At 49.0% G+C, this 21,702-nt stretch overlaps 2 protein-coding genes across 3 annotated transcripts; both read right to left on the reverse strand.

Annotated features, from left to right (window-relative positions):
* Window positions 1–595: 595 nt before the first annotated feature.
* Window positions 596–5,512, reverse strand: PLPBP (pyridoxal phosphate binding protein). Its single transcript, XM_054180838.1, has 8 exons — window positions 5,366–5,512; window positions 4,784–4,891; window positions 4,533–4,568; window positions 3,866–3,941; window positions 3,553–3,687; window positions 3,209–3,351; window positions 2,461–2,559; window positions 596–2,270 (listed from the first exon to the last, which is right to left on the reverse strand). Exons 1-8 carry the CDS (start codon window positions 5,459–5,461, stop codon window positions 2,133–2,135), a joined length of 831 nt encoding a protein of 276 aa, XP_054036813.1. The 5' UTR covers window positions 5,462–5,512; the 3' UTR covers window positions 596–2,132.
* Window positions 5,513–5,721: 209 nt separating this feature from the next.
* Window positions 5,722–19,560, reverse strand: ERLIN2 (ER lipid raft associated 2). Of its 2 annotated transcripts, none has more exons than XM_054225049.1 (11): window positions 19,395–19,560; window positions 19,227–19,308; window positions 18,836–18,882; window positions 18,284–18,345; window positions 17,321–17,446; window positions 15,304–15,377; window positions 14,822–14,880; window positions 13,458–13,549; window positions 13,020–13,109; window positions 10,680–10,759; window positions 5,722–6,597 (listed from the first exon to the last, which is right to left on the reverse strand). In XM_054225049.1, exons 1-11 carry the CDS (start codon window positions 19,499–19,501, stop codon window positions 6,592–6,594), a joined length of 825 nt encoding a protein of 274 aa, XP_054081024.1. In that variant the 5' UTR covers window positions 19,502–19,560; the 3' UTR covers window positions 5,722–6,591. The 2 variants fall into 2 exon arrangements, with proteins under 2 accessions (XP_054081024.1, XP_054081022.1); XM_054225047.1 differs by lacking the exon at window positions 5,722–6,597 and adding an exon at window positions 6,643–9,572.
* Between the last annotated feature and the right edge of the window lie 2,142 nt (window positions 19,561–21,702).

The following is a 21,702-nucleotide window of genomic DNA, read 5'->3' on the forward strand; positions in this document are numbered from 1 at the left end:
TTTGCTCCAGCCAACATTTTACAAGTAGCAGACAAACACTACGGGGCCACGGGCTGTCTTTGCACGTTGGAATCAAATTCAGATAGAACAGGTGTCCTGAGTTTGCTCGGCAAAATAAACGAAAGGCTTTTACCATTGTGAAATTTGCAAACAGGAGGATCTGTGGTCAGTGCGCAGCGCCGAAGTTCTGGCAAGAGAGAGATGGAAGAGGAAGGGATTCACTTCAACCACCAGCTGGGAAATAAATAGTTATTTTTGAGACTCATTGTTGATCCGTACCTGCCCGACAGCGGCCGAGGAGCTGGTGTCTCTCCTCCGGTGGCCCAGGAGCGCTGCCCCGGGCCTGGGGAGCAGTGCCACCCAGAGGGCTTCTCCAGAAACAGCTCATGCCGTCTGACATCTCGCCCACCTCGGCAGCTATTTTTTTTCCCTTTCTGATCAAAGAAAGCGTCACTTTCTTTGCCAGCTCCGTTTCAGCTGTTTTTCAAACCACCCTCCTCCCTCCCTCCCGAGACAAGCACGTCTCGCTCAACAGCAGCTCCGGGTTTGGGAAATAGCTCCAACGACAACTCAGGGCATTTATTCACAACACTGGAACATAAAAATAACATCTTTAATAGCTTTATAGTTGGCACAGATGGTATTAAAATTCACCACTTTTTATTAACAGACTATGAAACACCACATGGTGCAGGCCGCGCAGGGCAGCTCAGACTGCATGTTGCTTCTAAACCATGTAGCTATGACAGGTTGGTGTTACGAGTTGACTCTTTTCATTTACATTCAGCATTTATAGTCAGAGAGTAAAACCAACAGCTAGATTTAACCACACGCACACAGAGAAAAGCCTGGGAGGGATCTTTCCGCTGGCAACCGCTGCCGCCTCCTCCTAGCAGCACACAAAAGCCCAAAAATGCAGTTGTAACACAGGTTACAAGAGAGAATTGTCATTGGCCAAACAGCACATGCCGTAACACCGGAGCTTCTGCTCACACCTGAATCAAACAGCTACTGCAGGGCAAGAGTCCTTTCCCTCTTCCAGGAGAAGTGGAGGCTAGACCAGCGCTTAAGATATTAAGACATCGCCTAGAAGCTTTGTCAGTGGCGACAGGATTTTTTTTCAGGAAACCTAGAACACAGTGGAACAGTAACACCTTATTTTCCAGAGTACTTTTCCCAAAGGGCCTCTAGCAAACCTCACTGCTGCCCTGTGAGACAAGCACGTACTATAATCCTCATACAGATGTGGGCGGGATGGTGGAAGCACCAAATGGTCAAGTGACTTGCCTTGGGATGCAACAGCAAGCTGATGGTAGAGCAGGGACCTTGCAGAAAAGCCCCAAAAAGAACTTACAGCGTCAAGAATTACTACGCAGAATGAATATAACTCCCAACAACACTTCACAGAAGGGGAAGGCTGAAAACATCCCAGAAGATCTGAGCAGACATGGAACCAATGGGGAAAATGAACAGTGTCAGCCTGAAAAGGACAAACTTCAGCCCAGAAGACACTCCCACCCTTGTGATCTGCATCCAAACTGTTAGGCCATGAACTCATGCTGGCGACTGTGCTCCTTATCCAGCTTCGTGTGCTTGTTATTCGTCCTCTTTTTAAGCGGACACAGTCTCTCCAGTGTCACAGTGTGTCTCTATCACAGTTTCTACGTAAGCATCCCCTCAGCAGTGATCGCGTGCAAAACTTTTATTTGGGGAAACATTTATAGGTCTCTGGCAAGATTATAACTTGTTTAATGAAGAATTTAGTCCTCAGTGAAAACATAATCACCACCACTGCTGCAGATACATCTTGCTCATTAGCAACTCCATCCTGACAAATATTTAGTTTGTTCAACCTAATAATCCAAAAGTCACTGTCCTTAATGACCCTGAAGGAGCCAATATACCACAGTCACTTTCAACCATAAATTTTCTTATCATTTGTTGGTTATAAACATTTCCAGTTTCTATGGGTACTCTATAATCACAATAAATTATGAGGCATTTCTGGCCTTTGTTCTGTTACGAGGAATTCCCTCTCACCATCACGATCGGGTGCCGACACGGAGGGAGGTAAGAATGCATAGTGAGGTCTCCCATCATCTGTCCTCTGTCGAGGCCACTTTTTTTTCCACCTAATGACCCTGCACTGTCAAGGTCTCCGTTTCGCCTTTAGTTTCAGCAGGGGCCTTGCCACCAACTGCTTTGTTGGAGTAATCTCGCTCTCCAAAAATGGTGCTTCCAATCCTGACGTTTGTGGATCCAACTTCTATCTACAAAGAGACAGAAGGGAGGAGTTCAGGGCCAGGCTGCCACCCACACCTGCCAACACGGTCCGTACCAACCTCGACGCTCCCCGTGTCACAGAAGGACAGTTCCCCACGTACCCGCCACCCGCAGCTACAGCTAGGGTCCGTTTTCATCCCCAGAACTCTATCCCAGCACCAGGAGCGCACGACTTACCGCGTGCTGGAAGTCTGTGGACATGCCCATGCTCAGCTCCACCTTCTCAATGGGGAGATTCAGCTTTTCACACACTTCCTGCCGCAAAGATAACAGCATCTAGAAGGGAGGAGGAAAGAAGAGAGGATCGCACATCTGACAGCCACGCCAGCTCAGTTTCAGGGTTTCACAGATCATGATTTCTGCCTTTCTTTGAAGTCTCCTTCCCACAGAATGTGCAATTCCCACTCTTCCTACTGAAGCTTGCTCTGCAGCGCTGTAATAACGCCTGGAGATTTCCCATTACAGGCTACGTTACTGACAACACGCGTACTTACAAGTCTACGCATCTCCTGAAGACATCCAATTATGCCACCAGCATGACAGACGAGGAACGCAGACCTAGTTCCTCTGCCTGATGCTGCCCTGTGCAGACAGTGCGCAAAGGAAGGCTGAAACCTCATCTGAAAGCTGGCCCAGAGGATCCCGGACAGCAGTTGCTGCACAAGGTGCCCCTGCTGATGTCCTGGCTACAGCTTCAGAGAAGGGACGGGACCAAATACACCTGGGCACTGGCTGCTGCAGAAATGAGCCTAACACCTGCACTGATACTGACACTTCAGAGACCTGTGCTACTCTGAACAAGGTCTTTCTATTGACAATCTACAGTCAGACTTACAGCTTGACTGTGTGCTGGTTTGGCTGGGACAGACAACAGACTGTAACGGGAAGCCAGCCAACAGTTCACGTTTCTCCTAGAAAATCTTACCTGGAAGTCAGGGTTTGGCCCCTTGCTAAGGTCATGCCCGATGCTGCCGATCGTCATCAGCCCCACAAATTCCAGGCTCGGACACTTGTTGATGACATGCTCCACAGCAGCCGTGGTGTCTCCAGGAGGAAGGCCATGCTTACCTGGCAAGAAGTGGGGAGATTTGTGCCAAGCTCTGCCAGAGACCTCCCCTCCCCACAGCCAGGCAGAAGCCAACAGATGAGGAAGTTTCTTCTTAGCTTAGAGAAACTCTTTAAAAGCACAAACCTGAAAACCACGCCATTCAGGTTGTTTCATTCAAGTCAGCAGGACAAACCTGCATAACATCAGAAAAAAACACTTACTGTCTTCTCCACTCGTGTTAACTTGCACCATGACCTTCAGCTTCTGAGATGACCCTTTTTTCTGCCACGAGCTGTTGACTCTGTCTGCCAGTTTCACAGAATCCACCGTTTCCAACATGAACAGGTTCGGGACAGCTGGGGAGAAAACACAGGCTGAGGGCAGCTCTGCCGGCACAGAAATTTTTGTACCTACAGCTCGGCTCGCTCACAGAGACAGGCACTGGTGAGTTCATGTACACAAGGTTGTTATTATTTGAATGTTGGAAGACTATTGCCCACAGGGTCACTGCACATAAAATTAAATAGGGTTTACCGATCAACTTGTTGACGTTACTTTTCTGCAGATGGCCAATAAAATGCCACTTAATCTCCGGACAAGAGGACAGAATCTGAAAGCAGAGAGGAACAGTCACGCTTGAATGACAATTCCCTCTTACCCCGCACAGTATTTAAGTCTTGGTTTGCCCACAAACAAAATACCAGACGTCCAATCTTCTTTTTTTGTTTACCCTGAAAGACACAGCTCGGGCAGTGCTCGTGGTGTGTACTGAGATTGCTTCACAGTCTGGAGAGGAACAGGGCTGTGGCTGCAGAGCATTACTCAGTGAATAAGGCAGGCAAAGCTCTTTTGTAACTGAACAGTCACAAAATGAGATTTTACCCAAACTGAGTGTTACCATTTTTTTTAAATGAGGACTGTGCATCTCCCACAGCAGAAAGCACAAGAGGTAAAGCATTGTTCAGACAAATACTTTATGACTAAGGCCCACGTGTTCACAGAATCCTCTGGAGCCAGCAAGGCAACGAGGGGGACGGGGGCAGAGGCAATGAGCTAAGAATAACTCCACCATTTATCCGAAATGACAAGGATCAAACAGCCTTCACCACCAAATCCCTAATGAAAAACAGGTCTTTTGCCGAACAGCTCTCAGGACACAGCCATACAGGGAGGGAGAATATATAAGGAACTGCATACTTACTCTGGAGTCTGACGCCTTTTCTAGCAACTCTTGAACCTAAGAGAATTGAAGACAATCTCTTGTTAAAACCATGCCAAACGTGCCAGCACCATAAGAACAGTCTCTCCGAACCTGGGACCAACATGTGCCCCAAATACAGGCCCAGGAGCATGAAGCTATAACCAAGCCCAGCTCCCCATGCACTGGGCTGCCCAGCACCTGCCTTCGGCGCAGGGGCCCACTCGCAGCCCCGTGGGGCCCAGCCAACTCACATAGTTCTCCCCAAAGCTGCGCTGCCCGTGGCTGTAGGCGTCGATCACCATCTCTGCCGGCTTCGTCTTGCTGACGGCCACCAGCCGCGGCTGCACGGCTGGGAGCCCCTGCAGAAATACTGAGGGTGAGGGGGACACCCGGGGGAGGCTCCAACCTGCCCCACGCTCTCCCCAGCGTCCTGTAGCGTCCAGCCTCGCCCCCCTGCCCCACCGCAGGTCACCCCACAGCCTGGGGCTGCCATGGGAGGGGGTGAGGGAGGCCTCCACGGTCATGGGGGGCCCGTCCCTATGGGGGGGGGTGGCTCTAGTGGGGGAGGCCTATCTCTAAGGACAATGACAGGATCCTGGATTCTTTGCTGGGGGAAACGGGCACCCACCTCCACGGTGGGCCCGTCTCTGTGGTGATGAGGGGGCTGTCTCCATGGTGACGGAGGACTTGCCCTCACGATGCGGGGCCCGTCTCTATGGTGACGGAGGACCTGCCGCCATGGCGAGCGGGCCTACCCCGACGGGGTAAGGGCTCCCTCCCTCCCGCCGCGACCCCGGCCCCTCCGCCGCGACCCCGGCACCGCCGCGCCTCACCTGCGGCCTCCTCGCCGCCGCCTGCTGCACCTGCTCGGTGACGGCCCGCAGCGCCGGGCCAAGCCCGTCCCCGGCGGCCATGCCGGCTCTCCACATCCCCGGCCGGCCCCGCCGCCCTCACTTCCGCCACACACACACAGGCGTGCGCGCGCGTCACTCCTCCCCGCCGGCCAATGGGAACACTCCGCCGCGCACCGCCGACCAATGGCAGAGGGGGGGCGGGGAACAGGGGGCGGTGGCGCCATGATGGGAAGGTCGGCGGGCGCCATGGCGGCGGCGCGGAGGGCAGAGCGCAGGCCCGGCCGCCGGGCTCGGGGCCGCCCCCGCTCGCTTGGGGCCGGCCGCCGGCCTCCGCGAGCTCCTGAGGGGAAAGGCTGGACTGCGGGGCCTGGCTGGGGCTGCCTGTCTCTGGTGGGCTGCGAGGACGGCATCTCCAGAAACCCTGGGCCCTCACGACTGGAGAGAAAACCCAGCAGCCTCGGCGGTTCAACGGGCGAGGACAAGAAAAGCCACACCCCACCCTCAAAAAAATTCACATTTTTCCCACCCCTGTGAAGAGCAGTCTCGCTAGGGTGTACATTTCAGAAAGAAACCTTCATAAAAAGAAAGGCAGGCGACAGCACTTTCTCGGCAGGCCCCACTGGAGCCATGAAGGCCAGGTGGCCACACCAGGAAGGACCCCACCACGCACCCACCACAGCCAGGGAGGCCCCGGTGCTGCGGACAATGCCAGCCTTTATCGAGGCGAGTGGGATGGAAAGAATGGGAGACCGCCAGCTGGAACCCATTAGCTAAAATATTTGCCTTAACACGCAGAACTTAACTCTCCCTCCCCGTATTCTGAGCAACGGCAGTATTTACACAGCTGTTTAGAAATACCCAGAAGGTTCCTGCCCTTTGTCTTGCAAAACATGACAATGATTTTCTGCAAACTGTACCAAATCCTAGATACTTGCCACTGAACTCTCCGTTCATGTATTTTTCACCAATTTGAGCCAAAAGATGCTTGTGGCAGCCGACACAGACACCTCTGCCCCTCTTCTTCAGCCGGAGCTCTGCTTTTCTATCTCCTGCCCACTGGAAAGGCAGAGCTGGCAGCGCGCAACAGGATAGGCGCGTTCCTGCCAGCACAGCACCCACCTGCAGCACCCCGCAGCTCCACACACTCCCCGTGGAGCAGCAGCAGCCTTGGTGTCACCCCGGTAAACCTTCCCCTGCAAATATACCTACACCTTGTGTTAAAGGTTATCCATTAAAAAAAAAAAAAAAGACCGATATTAAAATTGAAGGCCATTTTATTGTCATAGCAAATACCAAAATAAAAAGGCTTTTAATTCAATACATAAGATCATCAAAGACCGTACTGGTAAAGCATTACCGTGCTCCCGCCAGCAATTCTCAGGTATCAGCAGTGCCACAAACCTGTACTTTGTTTGTTATACAGAATGGTTTTAAAAATTCAGATCTTCATTTCAAGATTTCAGATTATGGAAATTAGAACAAAATGCCAGTTAAAGAGATACATGGAATAAAGATTTACATGTAGTGACAGATCTACTCTGGAAAATTAAGGAAATTATACATAGAATGAAGAAACCTGAATGAAAAAGCAACAGTGGGTTTTGGCTTGTGAAGACTGGTAAGATTTCAACTTTGTTTTTGCCTTTTTACTGTTATTACAATTTAAATTACAGGAATACTTGAGCAGTAATGTTTTCAATTAAAAAAAAAATCGTTAAGACCTATTTATTCCAAACTACTGTCTTACTGTGAAGTCATACAAAGACATACTTGATAATACCTTTTTGGCTTATTTGGGTCTCTTCATTAGTGAAAAATACTTGCGTAAAAAGTAGGTTTTAGTTACTAGTGGAAACCTCTAACATCAATGTAGAACAATCACACAAATGAGATCATCCTCAAAGGTTTAGATACTATTACCTCATTCCTAAGTTTCTGCTACTCCCTGTTCATAATCTTCCTGCAGAGACCCATTTATAAAAGTCAGTAATATTACAGCCTGCCTATTGATGCAATTTTTTGACGGCTGTGTTGTCTAATGTAGTGCATAGGTCTGGAGATGGAACTTCCCTTAGCTCCTATTTTCCAACAAATACAAAGACGTCACATAGGAGATGGGACTTTTCTCCAGTAGAAACTGACATTTAGCTTTTATTTTGCATTTTCATTATGAATAGTCACTCTGCTAACAGGAAAAAGAAAACTGAAGTAAAAATACTGGAACCAGCAGCTGAAATTCATCAGATTTCTATCTTAGTGTGACTGCCTTATTAAAAAGACTAATGTGTATTTAAAACACTGAAGAGTGAGACCAAGTGTAGTCGGTAGCAAGCGTTTAGGGCACAAGATTGTAAATGCAATAGGCTGGTCTCTGACAACTAAGTTAGCACTTACACTGGCATCATCTCATATTAGTGTGTTGGCCGCAAATTATAACAGCAATTAATAAACAGGCTCTTCTGCCAAGTGGCAGATGGATTAGGGAGAGGAAAAAAAATGTTCTCTCTAGGCCTGAACTTTTGTCTTTAACACCCCCTCAAGTTTTGCATGACTGTAAAACAAAACCCTATTGCCTCTTTGCATCTGGTATGTGAAGTTTTCTGAAATGAAAGGTACATCATATAGCATCGTTCTGAGCAAAAAAGGAAAATTTATCTTTGGACAGTCCAGAGATTCTTTTCTTTGCCCTGTGACTTTTCAGTATGATGTTTTATGTCCTTTGCTACTAGGAAAGCTTCCTTTCGCGAGGTCTATTCAGAAAAAAAAGCCAACCGAACCCAACAGTAAGTCGGTTCCGTTCATTTCAGTATACCTGAATGTCCTCTTTCTAATAAGACACTGTAAACACTGAAATCCAGTTGGTCTTGCAGAGGCAGGTAACGTACTGTAATGACCATGGGACTAGTCATTCAAGCAGTTACTCACCAGCAAGGCCTTTTGCGAAGTCAGGGTCCCTGAGACAAAGATTCTTTTCTCCCTAGTTTTTCTAACTATGATGACTGTGACAAGTACCACGCTTGCAGTCTGGTTTCACTGAAAATCAAGTCCAATTATCCACTGGCAGGACAGTGCCTCCATCAGCCCACCCACAGCCCTCGCCTAGCAGCTAAACTGCTGGGAAAGGCCTCAAAACACAGACTCCCCTCCGCCCTCCCCAAATATGACAAATGGAAATCAAAGCAGTGTTAAAATGCAGAAAATGAAGAGTTTGGGCCACTACCTGCGTGACACCTGGTCTAAGGCTTAGATCCCCCCCCATGGTAACTAGGCAACCTGCAGGATTTCAGCTGAACTTCTGTACCTCACTGTGCACGTGGTCTCAGCTGCCCTACCAAGGCAAAACACATCGGCTCAGACCTCAGTCGAAGGTAGTTTCGTGCATTTGCTGCAGTCCACGCTCAGGATGGGCCCAAAGCCTGCGCACAGGCTGTTAAACCGTCCCAGCACCCCACACAATGAGCAGCAACCTGCCGTTTGGACAAGGTCCGGGCCTTCAAGCAGACACATGTAGTGCACAAAAAGTCTAGCACCTTTTTTAAAAGGGGTTTGAAATAAAGTACTTGAAATTTCCAACAAGAAAAAACACCCACAAATCAAGCCGTAGCAGCAATTCCCCTCCCTCCAAAACCTCAAAATTTCTTTTCTTCCAACTGCTACAAACCACCTCAATCCAAAATTACGTACCCATCTAAGCTGGCTGCCAAACAGATAGTCTAGCTAGCCTCTCCAGAATAATTTGGTCTGCATGTCCATGAGCGGGGAGAGGTGCATCTAGAGGACATACTTGGAGATGGCTGCTTAGAAGTTACCAGAAAAAACACCCCATAAATACCAAAGTCTTTGTGTCTCATTGTCATACAAAAGATTGAAAGGATTAAGTCTGATTCATCTTTTTCAGTACAGGAAAGGGGGAAAACAAAAAGGAACTTCCCAGTTCATACTTCTTCTGATATAAAACGAATAGAAATCTTTCTTTTCAGTTGACGTTATGAAGTAGTTTTGTGTCCTCGCTGGCTCCTGCCCCATCCTCTTCTTGGATTCCTTCTGCCAGTCCCTCTGCAAATTTGGTCTGGCTTCCTGCATAGTCCATGAACATGTTGGGAATATCTTTGCCAAAATATATCTTGCTGTTTGCTGCGATAGCCTTGTATTTCATCAGCTGCAAGTACTCAGGAGTTAATTTCAGCTGCACAAAAGGAAAACCGATCACCAACAGCTCTGATTCAGTCAAAAGCAAATTTCTGTCATGAGCATACGAGGCATCTCCTTTTCCACAAGACTAGCAGGCATGCTCATCCTCTCTTCAGCTGAAAAGATGGAGCGCCCAGGAGAAGGCTCTCTTTCAGTATGTCTAAGTGAAGCTCTAAATCCCAGTGACTAAATGGCAAAATGAGAAAGTGATGGAAGCAGCTGGGGAAATGTTCAATCCAAACGTACCAGAGATGGAGATGCTCGAAAGCACATAACTCACTGAAAGCCCTCGCAATGCAAGCTACTGGAAAGAAAAATACAACTGGCTTTTTTCCAGAGAGCAGATTGACGAGTCTGTTTCGGAGAGCAGAGCTCATTCGTTCAGAATAATGACATTATAAAAGGGAGGATAGAATAACTGGGACAGAACTTGTGCACAAACATCCCAGACCTCTGTCCATTCTCACTGACCCTTACAAAACAGAAAGCCTTCCTGCTGGGATGTCCTGGGAACATGCTGTAGGCAATAACAAGCCTGGCAGTTCTATCCATATAATTTCTCCATTTCTAGGGGGTTTTGCGTTTGGTTTCTTTTTTCCCTTTTGCAGGACCAAGGCTTTGCCAGGCTAATTATGATTGGTTTGGTGTATAAGATGAGTTCTTTACCTGAACACTTGTTTACTCTAAGCCTGCCTGTCACTCTAGAGATCTCCCTGCTTTGACTGCTCGCCAGCTTGCAGACTGGAATGAATCAACATTTCTGATTACAACAGCGTGAAAGGGCAACACTGAAACTGATATTCTAGCTACAGAGGGAGCCACGGCCCCATTAGCAGAGCTGTCTCCAGAGATGGCCAGATATTTCACATATCCTGACATAAATTCATTTGTCCAGAGAAGAAAATGAATTTGCAAATAAGGATCTAATTGTTTCAGTCTCAATGAAAAGTTTTCTGAGAGAAGATAGCTTTTTTTTTTCTTTTTGACTTCATGAGACACAACAAACGAACAATAATCACAGCTGTCTCTTTTGCTGAGTGTTTCTATACAGCCTAATGTAAGGAGCCCTGCTTCAAGGCACGGCGTAAGGAAATAACAATACCTTGTTAGCCTCGGCTACTTTCATAGCAGTGTAGCATTCGGCATCAGCTCTTGCCTTCTCTCTTGCAAGAAATGCAGCATCTGGAAGAAAACACATGCTATCATATTCAGATTTCCAGCCATGTAAGCACCATTTGCAGCTGGAAACTTTTTAAAGTGGCCAGTACCAAATCTAAACTGTATGGGATAAAACAAGGGGAAGAGGGAACAACATGGGAAACCCAGAAATGGGATCTCAATTTACATCTAAAATGCTGCAGGATGATAGCATTAAGTAAATTGCATCTGCAACTGAAGACCTCAAAGCATTTTACAAACATAAGGTTTTTATTACTACCCCTGTCATGCGGGCTGAGAACACTCTTTCTTCTTTAGCCAGCCACTAACTCTCGTGCTGAAAACACAGCAACTGTTCCACTGAAAAAGCGGTATTTACCCACGACATTTGCACAGGACTCCAAGAACAGCACAGCAGACTGCTCTACAGATGAAGTCTGTGACTGTGAATGCAATTCCCCAGATGGGATTTTGTCTGGGATATTGAGGTTAAGGTTCTGGCACATAGAGGCAGGCGATTTTAACCTTTCCAGGCTCTGCCCCTTGGACAGATGTCAGAGAGCTGTTTCTCTGCAATATCAACAATTTTGTAAAGGGTCTAAATCTGCAGGATACCGAGATTCCCTGGCTCCTAGCAAAGACATTTAAGGAAAGAAACAATTCTCCTTCCTGTACTGCACTGTTTTTTCTTTCTGACTTTTTATCTGTCAATGATAACGATGTGATATCAGGCCACCGTGTTAAGGCTAAGATGAGTTTCATCTGCCTGGTTTGATGTGATCTCTTGACACTCCTTCTATGACAGGGAGCCACACAATCGTAATACATGCCAGTCTGAATTTCAGAGCGGCACAGCTGGATAAACCATTTGTTTATCTATACTAGCAGGGAGTCCTGCGAGCTGCTACACTTAAAAATCATGTAAGCAATTGGACAGTTTGGCCTGCAACTTCCTCTTTTTTGGCTAAAAAGAGTGGTCCCAGAAAAGAAATAACGAGAGAGATGGAATCCTCTGCCAGCACAGAGCTGAACTGAAGGCCTGACACTCGGTGACACACATTTATAAGAAATAAAAACCATTGTATTTCTGTGAAGAGCTTCTTAATGAGAAGCTGCTGATCTGTAAAACTCTTAATTGGCTCCTCCGCGGCGTTCTGCAGAACCTGACAGGGCCTATAATGAATGTAATTGAAAATCGGGCCTTGCCGCTCTGAGCTGGAAACACAGAGCCCTTTCCACGGCCTGGAATTGCCTCGACAAAGCATCATATCAGGTGGGTGGGGACATCTTCTGAACTGAACAGCACAACCGCCTAGAAGGACCACCTTGAGAAAGAGTTTCAAGCAGCACAGCCCGCAAAGAAACATTCCAATTCCTGCCTCCGGTCAATGCTCCTTCCTAAAAGTATTAGCTGCAAAACTAAAGGAGGATGGAAAAGCAAAAATGCAAACTAAACAGAGAGATTACAGATTTATTGGTTACAGCAAAACGCATTTTCAAAGGAAGCAGCTCCCCCTCCCCTTCTCTCAACCTTTAGGAGTTGGAAGCTTGTAACAAACCCCTGCTGTTGCAGAGTGTGTAATAGCCAGACTTTGTTTTCTAAAGATTTCACACTACAGAAAAAAACTAAAGCTAAATCTGCGTACCTCTTCTTCCCTCCAAGAAAGAGAAAGGTTCTAGAAGAATCCTAAGCAAGAAAAGGATAGAAAGCTTCTGCAAGTCTACCCTACTGCTGATCATCTAGAGCTGTGGCTGCCCCCACAAGACTGCACAGTAACGTTTTAGGATGCATTCACTTCTCTGTGAGAGTCCGCAGCCGTTATCCAAAACCTAGCACTACTTCTTTTAGGAAGACACCAGCCTGCCATCCCCTTCCTCTGTACTTTTGACAACTGTTACTTCCTGCACTCATGTTATATGAAGAATCACCGAAGAATCTGTAGTCAAGCTTCACTAACATTGTCATTGCCCAAGTATTCCGAATGCCTTCTGCTATCCTGACTGCTCTGCCCTCCTGAAAACTCCACTGCAAAAACGGCTGTGAAATTGTTGGGAGAATCGGCATATTCAGACGCATTTATTCAGAACTGCAATGCAACACAAGGTACCACATACATGGGCTAAAATGAAAGACTTCAGACCAGTAACTTCACCCCTGTGAATGTCAGCTTGAAGAACAGTCAATACACACACTTCAAGAACTACTTAACTCCATGGTGAACTGCTTCAGGATCTTTAGATAAAATTCACCACAATCCATTTACTTACTGGAAAGCTCACTCACCTTCAATCTCTGAAATTCGCTTCTCTGTTTCCTTTTCCATCACTTTCTGTCCGTAAGTTATTTCGGCAACTTGTGCAACTTTTTCTGCCTCTGAAATGAAAAAGAACATATCCACGTTATCTTCGCACAGTCTTCCTAATGCCAGAAGCAACTTCACCCATGGAAGTCCTCACCACCCCGTTTTGGTGGAAATAGATTGTGGGAAGAATTTTCACCCTTCAGAAGGCATCAGTCTACATTTGTAGGCAAAGCTAGAAACCACCCGAAAAAACTCTTTTGAGTTTCTCTGGAAGAGTTTCAGATCAGCAGCACACAGACACAGCAGAGAGATCACCCAACAGTGAACCAGGTGCATCCCTGCCCAATGTCTGGGTTCTTTTTGCTGTCTATCCCACCACACCCCCTATAGTTATTGCCTTCAAGTAAAGATATACAGACCAATGAGGGCTTTCTTCCTTTCTGTCTCCGCTTCCTTCTCCACCACCTTCTGCTTCTGTGCTGCAATCAGCAGCTTTGTCTTCTCGCTCTCCCTAGTGAGCCAGAAGAAGCCAGTTACAAAACGTGAGCTAACTGGAGTGACCTCCCGCATCTCCAGGATGAACTGTTGGCTCCGTCCTCCTTCGAGCACGTGTTTAGGGCAGGCAGCAATCAGCAAAATGAGGACACAGACCTGCACACACAGAGCTTTTTTCCTATACCAAAGTGTCTTTTCCTCCCCTCCATAGCAGGAAGACTCTTCAGCCAAGTCAGTATGAAACAGTCCCTGCTACTCTTTGCAGGCTGCCATAATGCCTTTTACAGAAGGCAGGTCACAGACCATACACATCTAAGTTTTTCGGGCTACTGTTAATGAGGAAATTATTTAAACAAAATAAGAAATTAAAATCCTGTAAAAGCCTTGCCCTCACAGATGGTTATTCTTCTTCATTTGGAAGTATACAGCTTTGAAATCACCATTCATTCAATCCAATGGCTCTGTGCATTTTACCTGCTAAAGCCTTGCCTATCTTACTGCTTTGTACATACACCAAGACACTTTAAAAGCATGTACATAAATAAAATACTCTGCTCCCGCTCCCAATCAGGGAAGAGAGATTAGAGTCAAGAACAAGTCTCTCTCAACACATATCCTGCTATATTTATGGCAACAGGCTCATTTGGGATTCTGCCTACCGTGACCATACCGCGTGTGACTTACCACGATACCAAAAGGTCACATGAAATGCTAAGGGAAGCAAAATGGACGAGAGGGATCTTATTCTGGCCTACACAGACTCTGCTGGCAGAGCGCTCCGAGAATATAAGCAGTTCTGAATGACCAAGTGCAAGAAAAGGCAGCTGGCTCAGAGCATTGAAAAGGGATCAGTATGTCAAGTGCTAGTAAAGAAAGTTATTTCAAAGATTTGCAAGTCTTCAGCCCGTTGAATCAACAGTTTCTCCATCCTAGTCAAACAACAGGATTAAGGGTGGAATCTATCCACCTGCCACTCACTCGCACACTCTGGGAGGCCTCTTTAAAATAGGGCCAGTGTCAAGGGGAAGGAGCCCCTGGCCAAATAATTTCTGTGCTCAAGTGTTCAAAATGGAGAAATACCTTTAACTCAGCAGCGACCCCCCAGCCACTTACAGCGACAGACACGTGCTCATCTGGTGCAGCCTCACCAGACCCTTTCTGAGCGGCAGCACGAGGCTGAGAGCAGGCCTGGCAGAGGGCACTCCGATCACTGCCTGCTGTGAAAACACATTAATCTGGATGACCGATTCTTTTTGGTAACACAAAGGTGCAAGTCTCGGGCACTTACATGAGCTCATAATTCCTCCGGATCGTTTCAGGGATGTTCGGCTTTGTAACTCGAACTGCCTGGAAAGAGAGACCGAAGAAAACATAGGCAAGCAGCCAACAATCAAAAGCCAAACGGTCCCTGAGGCTGCAGAGGGAGGGGGAGCTAACACCGCGGGCATGCTCTGCCACACAAAGCTTTCACATGCTGCAGAAATTGTGACCAGGTCCAAACCCCACAGAGCAAACTAGGACTGAATGGTTTCCTGACATGACAGGAGATTATAACCTGGGTAAACCAGTACCCAGAATAACACCAAAAGAAACCCAACACATCAAAGCTAAGAGGGGATGGAAAGGATACTGTTCTCATTCCTCAAGTTAAACCAAGTCTGTGTTATAAAGCAATTTTCTAAAAGAGTTTCACAGCTTCGTATTTCCTTGTAGCCCTTCCCCCTCCTTATGATCTGCACCTCAGACATCTCAAAGTGCAATCCTGATTACCTGTATAATTAATCCAGGGGCCATGGTAGTTAGGTCTTGCTGCAAGGCCAGTTTAAGGTTTTCATCAATCTGATCTGATTGGGGAAAAGAAAAAAAAGGTAACTAAAAACCCCACAAAGCAGATTGCTGTCAACACATACAGAATTAGCTGGAATGGCTCAGATTTCTTATTCCTGGAAAGTAAGTACAAATGTAAGTTTGATGTAGGAGTGCTGGGCTGAGAAAAGCCATCCCTGACCCCGAGGCAGGTTCCCGTCTCTCTCAGCATGTCAAGCAGCATTGACCAGTGCCAAACACTGGGGACAGACCCCAGGAACATGGCAGGCATAAAGTGAAACTCTTCCCAGTTTCCCATAACCCGCAGTTTGGAATCTCTCCCAGCCAGAAGTAGCATCTTTGCGATAAAGAATCTGTGCTCTAACCCACTTCCCCATTGGTATCTTCCCAACTAGATCCTTGAGTAACACGGTCCAGCTAAATCGTGACTGATTAGGAACTGTATCTGTGCCAGCAGGAGACAAAGAAAATGGAAAGGCAGAAATGTGAAATGGTTGCATCAGTTATTTTAATAGGCTGCAACAAAATCATCGGTAGTGTCTGTTTGGCTCAATGGATAACAGTTAACTCCAGCATAGCTAAAAAATTTCAAAAGGAAATATAAACCAAAACCCTGCTTTGGTGAAAGGCTCTAAGGACAGCAGTGTTCCCAGTTGGGGCCTGCTGAGAAGCACAAAGGGAAAATAAAAATGTAATGGCCTTGAAAATGATCACATCGCACTCCTTGATTATTTGCTTTGGTCCCAGTTTAGCTATCTGGAACTCACACTCGTAATGAAGTTCAGCCAGGAGTTTAGGAAACAGCTGTTATCAGTTTCCTGCACCTGCCTGCAGATGCGGGGGCAGAGAATGACCTAAGTCTGCTCCAAATGGGCTGTGCCCCATTGCAGAACTCCCGAGCCAGAAAACTTTCAGCTCAAACAAAGAGTTACACAGGAGTTTATACAAGTTCCTTCTGTGCAAATCAGTGGCTTTGAGTCCATTTCAAGCAGTTGTCGTCAGCAGCTGCCGACATCTGGAGACTCCATCGGCAAAGAATCAGTACACCCGCCAGCAGTCCCATAAAGGATCTGGAGGGGAACCGAGCCCCAGTTCTGCATCTTGCACAGGGGCCTGTCAGAAAGCAGAAAGCCAGGCTTCTTGGACAGCCCAGTTTGAACAGAGAACAGGAGTTTGCAAACACCATGTTCTTTCAGACACAAATTCTGTCCATTTGGGGTCCAAAACCACCCACACTTTGCAACCCACAGCAACACTTTGCCCGCAGTCAGCACAGCTGTAGTGCTGAAACACTGGAAGGGATTTCTTGTCAGTCCAAAGCCATAAACAAAACACTCAGCACTGGCAGCGACTGGTCTGTGTCTACCAAGAAACCACCACTTTTCTTTAGACAGTCTCTTGCGATGTGTTCTCCCAGCATCTGTGCTGTCTGATTTCCCAGCGGCCTGAAGGTCAGCAGACCCTTGCCAAGCAGCCCTGTTTCCCAGCACTCACTCCCAGTGCCTGGGCACCGCAGCCATGTGCGTGACACAAAGCTAATCACACCCACAGGCCAGGGAGTGCTGGCTCACACTTTTCGTAACAGCAAAGAGCAGAAGACTGGCTTTTCCATCTGGACTAGCAAACCCCGTGACTGATTCAACAAGTCACATTTGCTAAACACACAAATAATGGTGCAGAATTACTGCTCCCTCCCCTAAAGCCCTCTGCTACTACTGGCAGGTTTGGATTTTTTGTTAGAACATACTGAAGCACTCAGCACCAAAAAATAACAAGGAGTAAATGACAGTAGCTGGTTAACAATCCTGATTCCAAACAGAGCAAGCACTGGATTAATAGGTAAAAAAGCCCATCAGCTGGGGGAAGTGACTTCTGCACCCACAGACCATGCAAATAACCATCAGAAACACCACTCAAGGAGTCACCAACCCAACAGCGAAAGGTCAGAGGGGCAGCTCACCGAACAGCTCAATGTAGACCTCCTGCAGTGTGTGGACACTGCAGAACTGGTTCAGCTCATGGTGAATCTTGTTGAAGATGAGAGCTTTGTCATAGTCCGCGGTGTAGTTCTTCACTATGTCATACACTACAAAAGAAGAGAAACCGGAGGGGTGTCTTGCGTTGGGCTGAGTGCTTGCAGTGAAAAGCTTATAGCTCAGTCACAACAAGAGTTGCAGCGCCAATCTGAAATGAGGAATCCACACACAAGAGAAGCCTGCACCACAAACAAATAGTTTGTTCAGGGGAATTTTATTTATTGCTAGCATTTCACAACACCGTAACTGATATTCTGTCACATGCTTTGTAAACAAAAGGACATCTAACCAATAACAGCCTTCTATCTGCAAATACGCATGGGTTGTGTCCGAGCTGCAGAATACACACTGGGTGGTCTACACGCAACAAGGGAAGGGCAGCTAGCACAGAACAGAGGCGTCCAAGCACGCCACCAGTGAGCGAGGCAGTTATACCACACTTGTAACCAACAGAATGTTAAAAAAAATCGAAGAATTTGAAAAAAAGGTCATTCTCCTTGGGCCTCAGAGGCAGCTCACAGCCACCCTGTCTCCCCTACCTCTTGCACACCTCGTTATTCAAATCAACAGGTCTTCACTGAAGCATAAAGCCCAGTGGGGCTGTAATAATACGAATTATAAAAGCAATGGATGGTATTGGGTATTAGTGAAGCAACTAGCAGCACAGAACAAGTACGCAGAAAAAATAAGAAACACATAAAATGTCTGGGAGAGCTGGTTCAAAGTTTCCACCCAGTTAGTACGGGGCTTTGTGAGGCACACAGGGGAATGCCAGGGTACGCCCCAGCTCCAAATCAAAGCCCAGCCACGCACAACCCCTTCACCTCATCTCACACGAGCAGGAGCACCAACAACCCCGGACTGCAGGTCACAGGGGAAGAACTCACCTGCACTCTGGATGAGGAAATTCACCACCTCAATTCTGTCAAAATAAATCATCACTCCTCCACTGCAAAAGGAAGAAAAAGATTTAAGAACAAAAATGAAGCTTGCTGCAGGCCTGTGGAGCCAGGCAGCTCTGAGTGGAGGACACTCCCCTCTAGCGGGCTGAGCGCGGGTCCCACACCGGGCTGTGGAGCACGGCTGCGGCACTCCGGCAACCCCCCGCTTGCACCAGGTTCCCAGCTTCAATTACACTTCTCCAGAAACTGGATCACGGAACGTGGGCCCAGGCTTGGAAAACCCAGTGCAGACCCTGAGGATGGGTGCACGTACACCACCCCAGCAGCGCTCATCAGCTTGAGCAGCGCCACACAGAGCCTTTCACCAATTTCGGGGGGGGGGGGGGGGGGGGGGGGAAATCCCGCCCGTGAAAACAAATGTACACGTTTTAAAGCAGGCTGGGGCAAGCAGTGGGGGAAAAGGGAAAGGACTGAAAGGTTTCTAGCAGAAATGAAGGACTGGGCGGGGGGCGATAATAGCTGAGCTGAACACCTCACCTGGTACCACAAGGGACATTTTTCACCTCATCTGTCTGCAGCGTGGTCTGAAGAGACATTTATGAAAAGAGGCTTAAGAGACAGGCTTTTCCCTGCGCAAATCCTCGGTGCTTACCAGCCTCAGAACCAGGCACCAGCCTCCGCCCGCGCCTCCCCCTCGCACCCCCCGGGGAAAGCGCTAAAAGCAGGAGTCCGACCTGCCTCGCCCGGTCCCTGGTCCCCACAGCCGCTTCTCCCCCGGTACCGGCCACAAGCACACGCTGCCCCGACCCCGCGACGCCGGCCTTTACCACAGCGGCCCTCGCCCCGCCACCCCGGGGGAGACCCGCCGAGCCCGACCCGCCCCGCAGGACCCCTCCCCTCCTCCCGGCGGGCGGCGGCCCGGCAGCACCTGCACCGACTTGTAGGACGTGATGAAGGGCAGCATGAGGTGGAAGCCGGGCCCGCTGGTGGAGGTCAGCAAGGCCCCACCGCTGCGGAAGGAAAGAGAGGCCCGTGAGAGGCGGCGGCCTGCCGGGGGGCCCGCCGAGGCGGGGGGAGGCCGCGGGCCCCGCCTCACCGGTAATAGACGCCGATATGGCCCTCCTCGATCTTGTGGATGGCGGAGAGGAAGGCGGCGGCGAGGAAGCTGAAGGAGAGCGCCGCGATGGCGCCCAGCTGGGCCATGCCCGGCGCTCGGCGGCGGGCGGCGGCGGCGCCTCTCCCGGGCGGCGCCGCCCTGACGTCATCACCGCGCGACCGCCCCCTTCCGGCGCGGCGGCGCCCCGCCAGGGGGCGGTGTAGGCGCGGCAGACTCAGGTCTGCGGGTTCGAGACCCGCCAGCGCCACCCCCGCGGCGGTTTTTGGGGGACACCGCACCCCCGGGGCCCCGCTCTGAGGTTGGGGCGGGGGGAGAGCGGGAAGGCGACAGGACGGGGTGCTCCGGGTGGCAATGAGCCCGGGAAGGCACCCACAGACGGTTCTCCCCTGCACTGACCTCTGGCTCGCGCGTGGGGGCCGGCACTGGCCCCTCATGGCCAGTGGGGTGGGCTCAGACACAGCCCCCCACCACCGACCCCCCCGGTCCCCCTTTGGTCCTTGTTTGAGGGGCAATAATGGGAAAAGTCACAGGCCTGGCAAAAAATCATATTAAATCTTCCACCTCTGTAATTGTTGAAGGGGACTTAAAAAACACGGGAGAGAGGAATAACATGTCAATAAAAGAGAATAATTTGATCTTTACACTTGATAGATCTCCGAGGGTTATATATAACAAACCTGTCAGGAGGATTCAGCGCCGTTTAGAAATAAGGAATGAAATATCCGCGATATTTGTCAATCCAAATTTTACAGCTCTTAAATAAGCGCAAAAGGGCGCCAGAGATGAAATACACCCTGTATTAGGGTCTTTTTTTTTTTTAAAAAACGCTTGCCCAGATTTAAGACCTTGATAAAATGTATTAAATCTTTAAAGGTTTTAATGAATCTAGTATGTGTTTCATAAATCAAGAACCTCTGCTCAGCCCCCTCTCAGTTTAATAAGGGTAAACTAGGAAATTGCTCTGAGCTGAAGCAAAATACATTCATATAATATTGAAAAGTAACAGATTTTTAAATGTGGGGTGTTCTGGCTCGCAGGCGAGGTTTTGCTTCATAACATCGGCGCTATATCATTACCCTGAATGGGAAACCAGCTGTGGCCACGTGTTTAACAGCATCAAGATGTGAACTAGCACAAAGGTAAATATTATTTGTAATAATCCTGAAAAAAAAAAAAGGGGGGGGGCAAGAAAATCATTACTTCTGGACCTGGGGCCAGGAACATTCGGTGTGTCTGTGCCGCAGCTCTCTGGTTTTTAACAGCACGGGCTTTTTTTATATGAACAAATGGTTTATTACACCCACTTCTCTCCGGCACTTGAAAACTTTTTCATCCCTGCCCCGTCCCTCCCCGCCCCGCTGCAGCGCAGCCCGTATAAAAATGTCTCGCGGGTTTTACTGCGAAGTGAGTTGAGAGGAGTTGGAAGGGCTGGGAGCGCTCTCCTGAACGCCGTGGTCCCAGCCTGCGGCGGGGGCCCCTCCCGGGGCCAGCGGGTGGGCAACCCCCTCCCCGGTACGTGCCCGGGCTCGGTCACTGCCGGGGAACGGGGGGTCCCCCCGCCCGGGGCACCGAACCCCCCGGGGCTGCTCCGCCGGGACCGGCGTAAAGCGCTGTGTAAAAGTCTGTCTAACCTCATTAGCTGTCACAAGTAACAATGCCGGGCTGGCAATAAAGGCAATTTCGAGCCTGTTGGCCATTAATCACCGCCTGACAGTTGTGAATAGGGGTGGAAAAACTCTGTCCCCACGGCTCCTGCTTCGGCGTTTAAGGTTACCTCCGTGCGCAGCCGGAGCAGTGGGGTGGAAAGCTGTTGCTCGCCAGTCCCGTCCCCATCCCTATTCCCGCCTCCATCCCCATCCCTGTCTCTGTCCCCATCCCCATTCCGTCCCTGTCTCTGTCCGCATCCCCATTCCTACTCCTGCCCCCATTCCTACTCCCGTCCCCATTTCCATCCCATCCCCATCCCATCCTCATCGTTTTCTCCGTCCCCGTTTCCATCCTTTCCCCATCCCTGTCCCCATCCCATCCCCATCCCTATCCCACTCCATCCCATGCCATCCCCATCCCATCTCCATCCCTATCCCATTCCATCCTCATCCTGTCCTCATCCCATCCTATCCCTATCCCAGCCCCATCCCCATTTCCATCCTTTCCCCACCTCATCCCCATCCCCATCTCCATCCCCATCTCCATCCCCATCCCCATCCCATCCCCATCCCACTCCATCCCATGCCATCCCCATCCCATCTCCATCCCTATCCCATTCCATCCTCATCCTGTCCTCATC

Source organism: Rissa tridactyla, chromosome 20 (assembly GCF_028500815.1).
Source record: "Rissa tridactyla isolate bRisTri1 chromosome 20, bRisTri1.patW.cur.20221130, whole genome shotgun sequence".
Classification (NCBI taxonomy): Eukaryota; Metazoa; Chordata; class Aves; order Charadriiformes; family Laridae; genus Rissa; species Rissa tridactyla.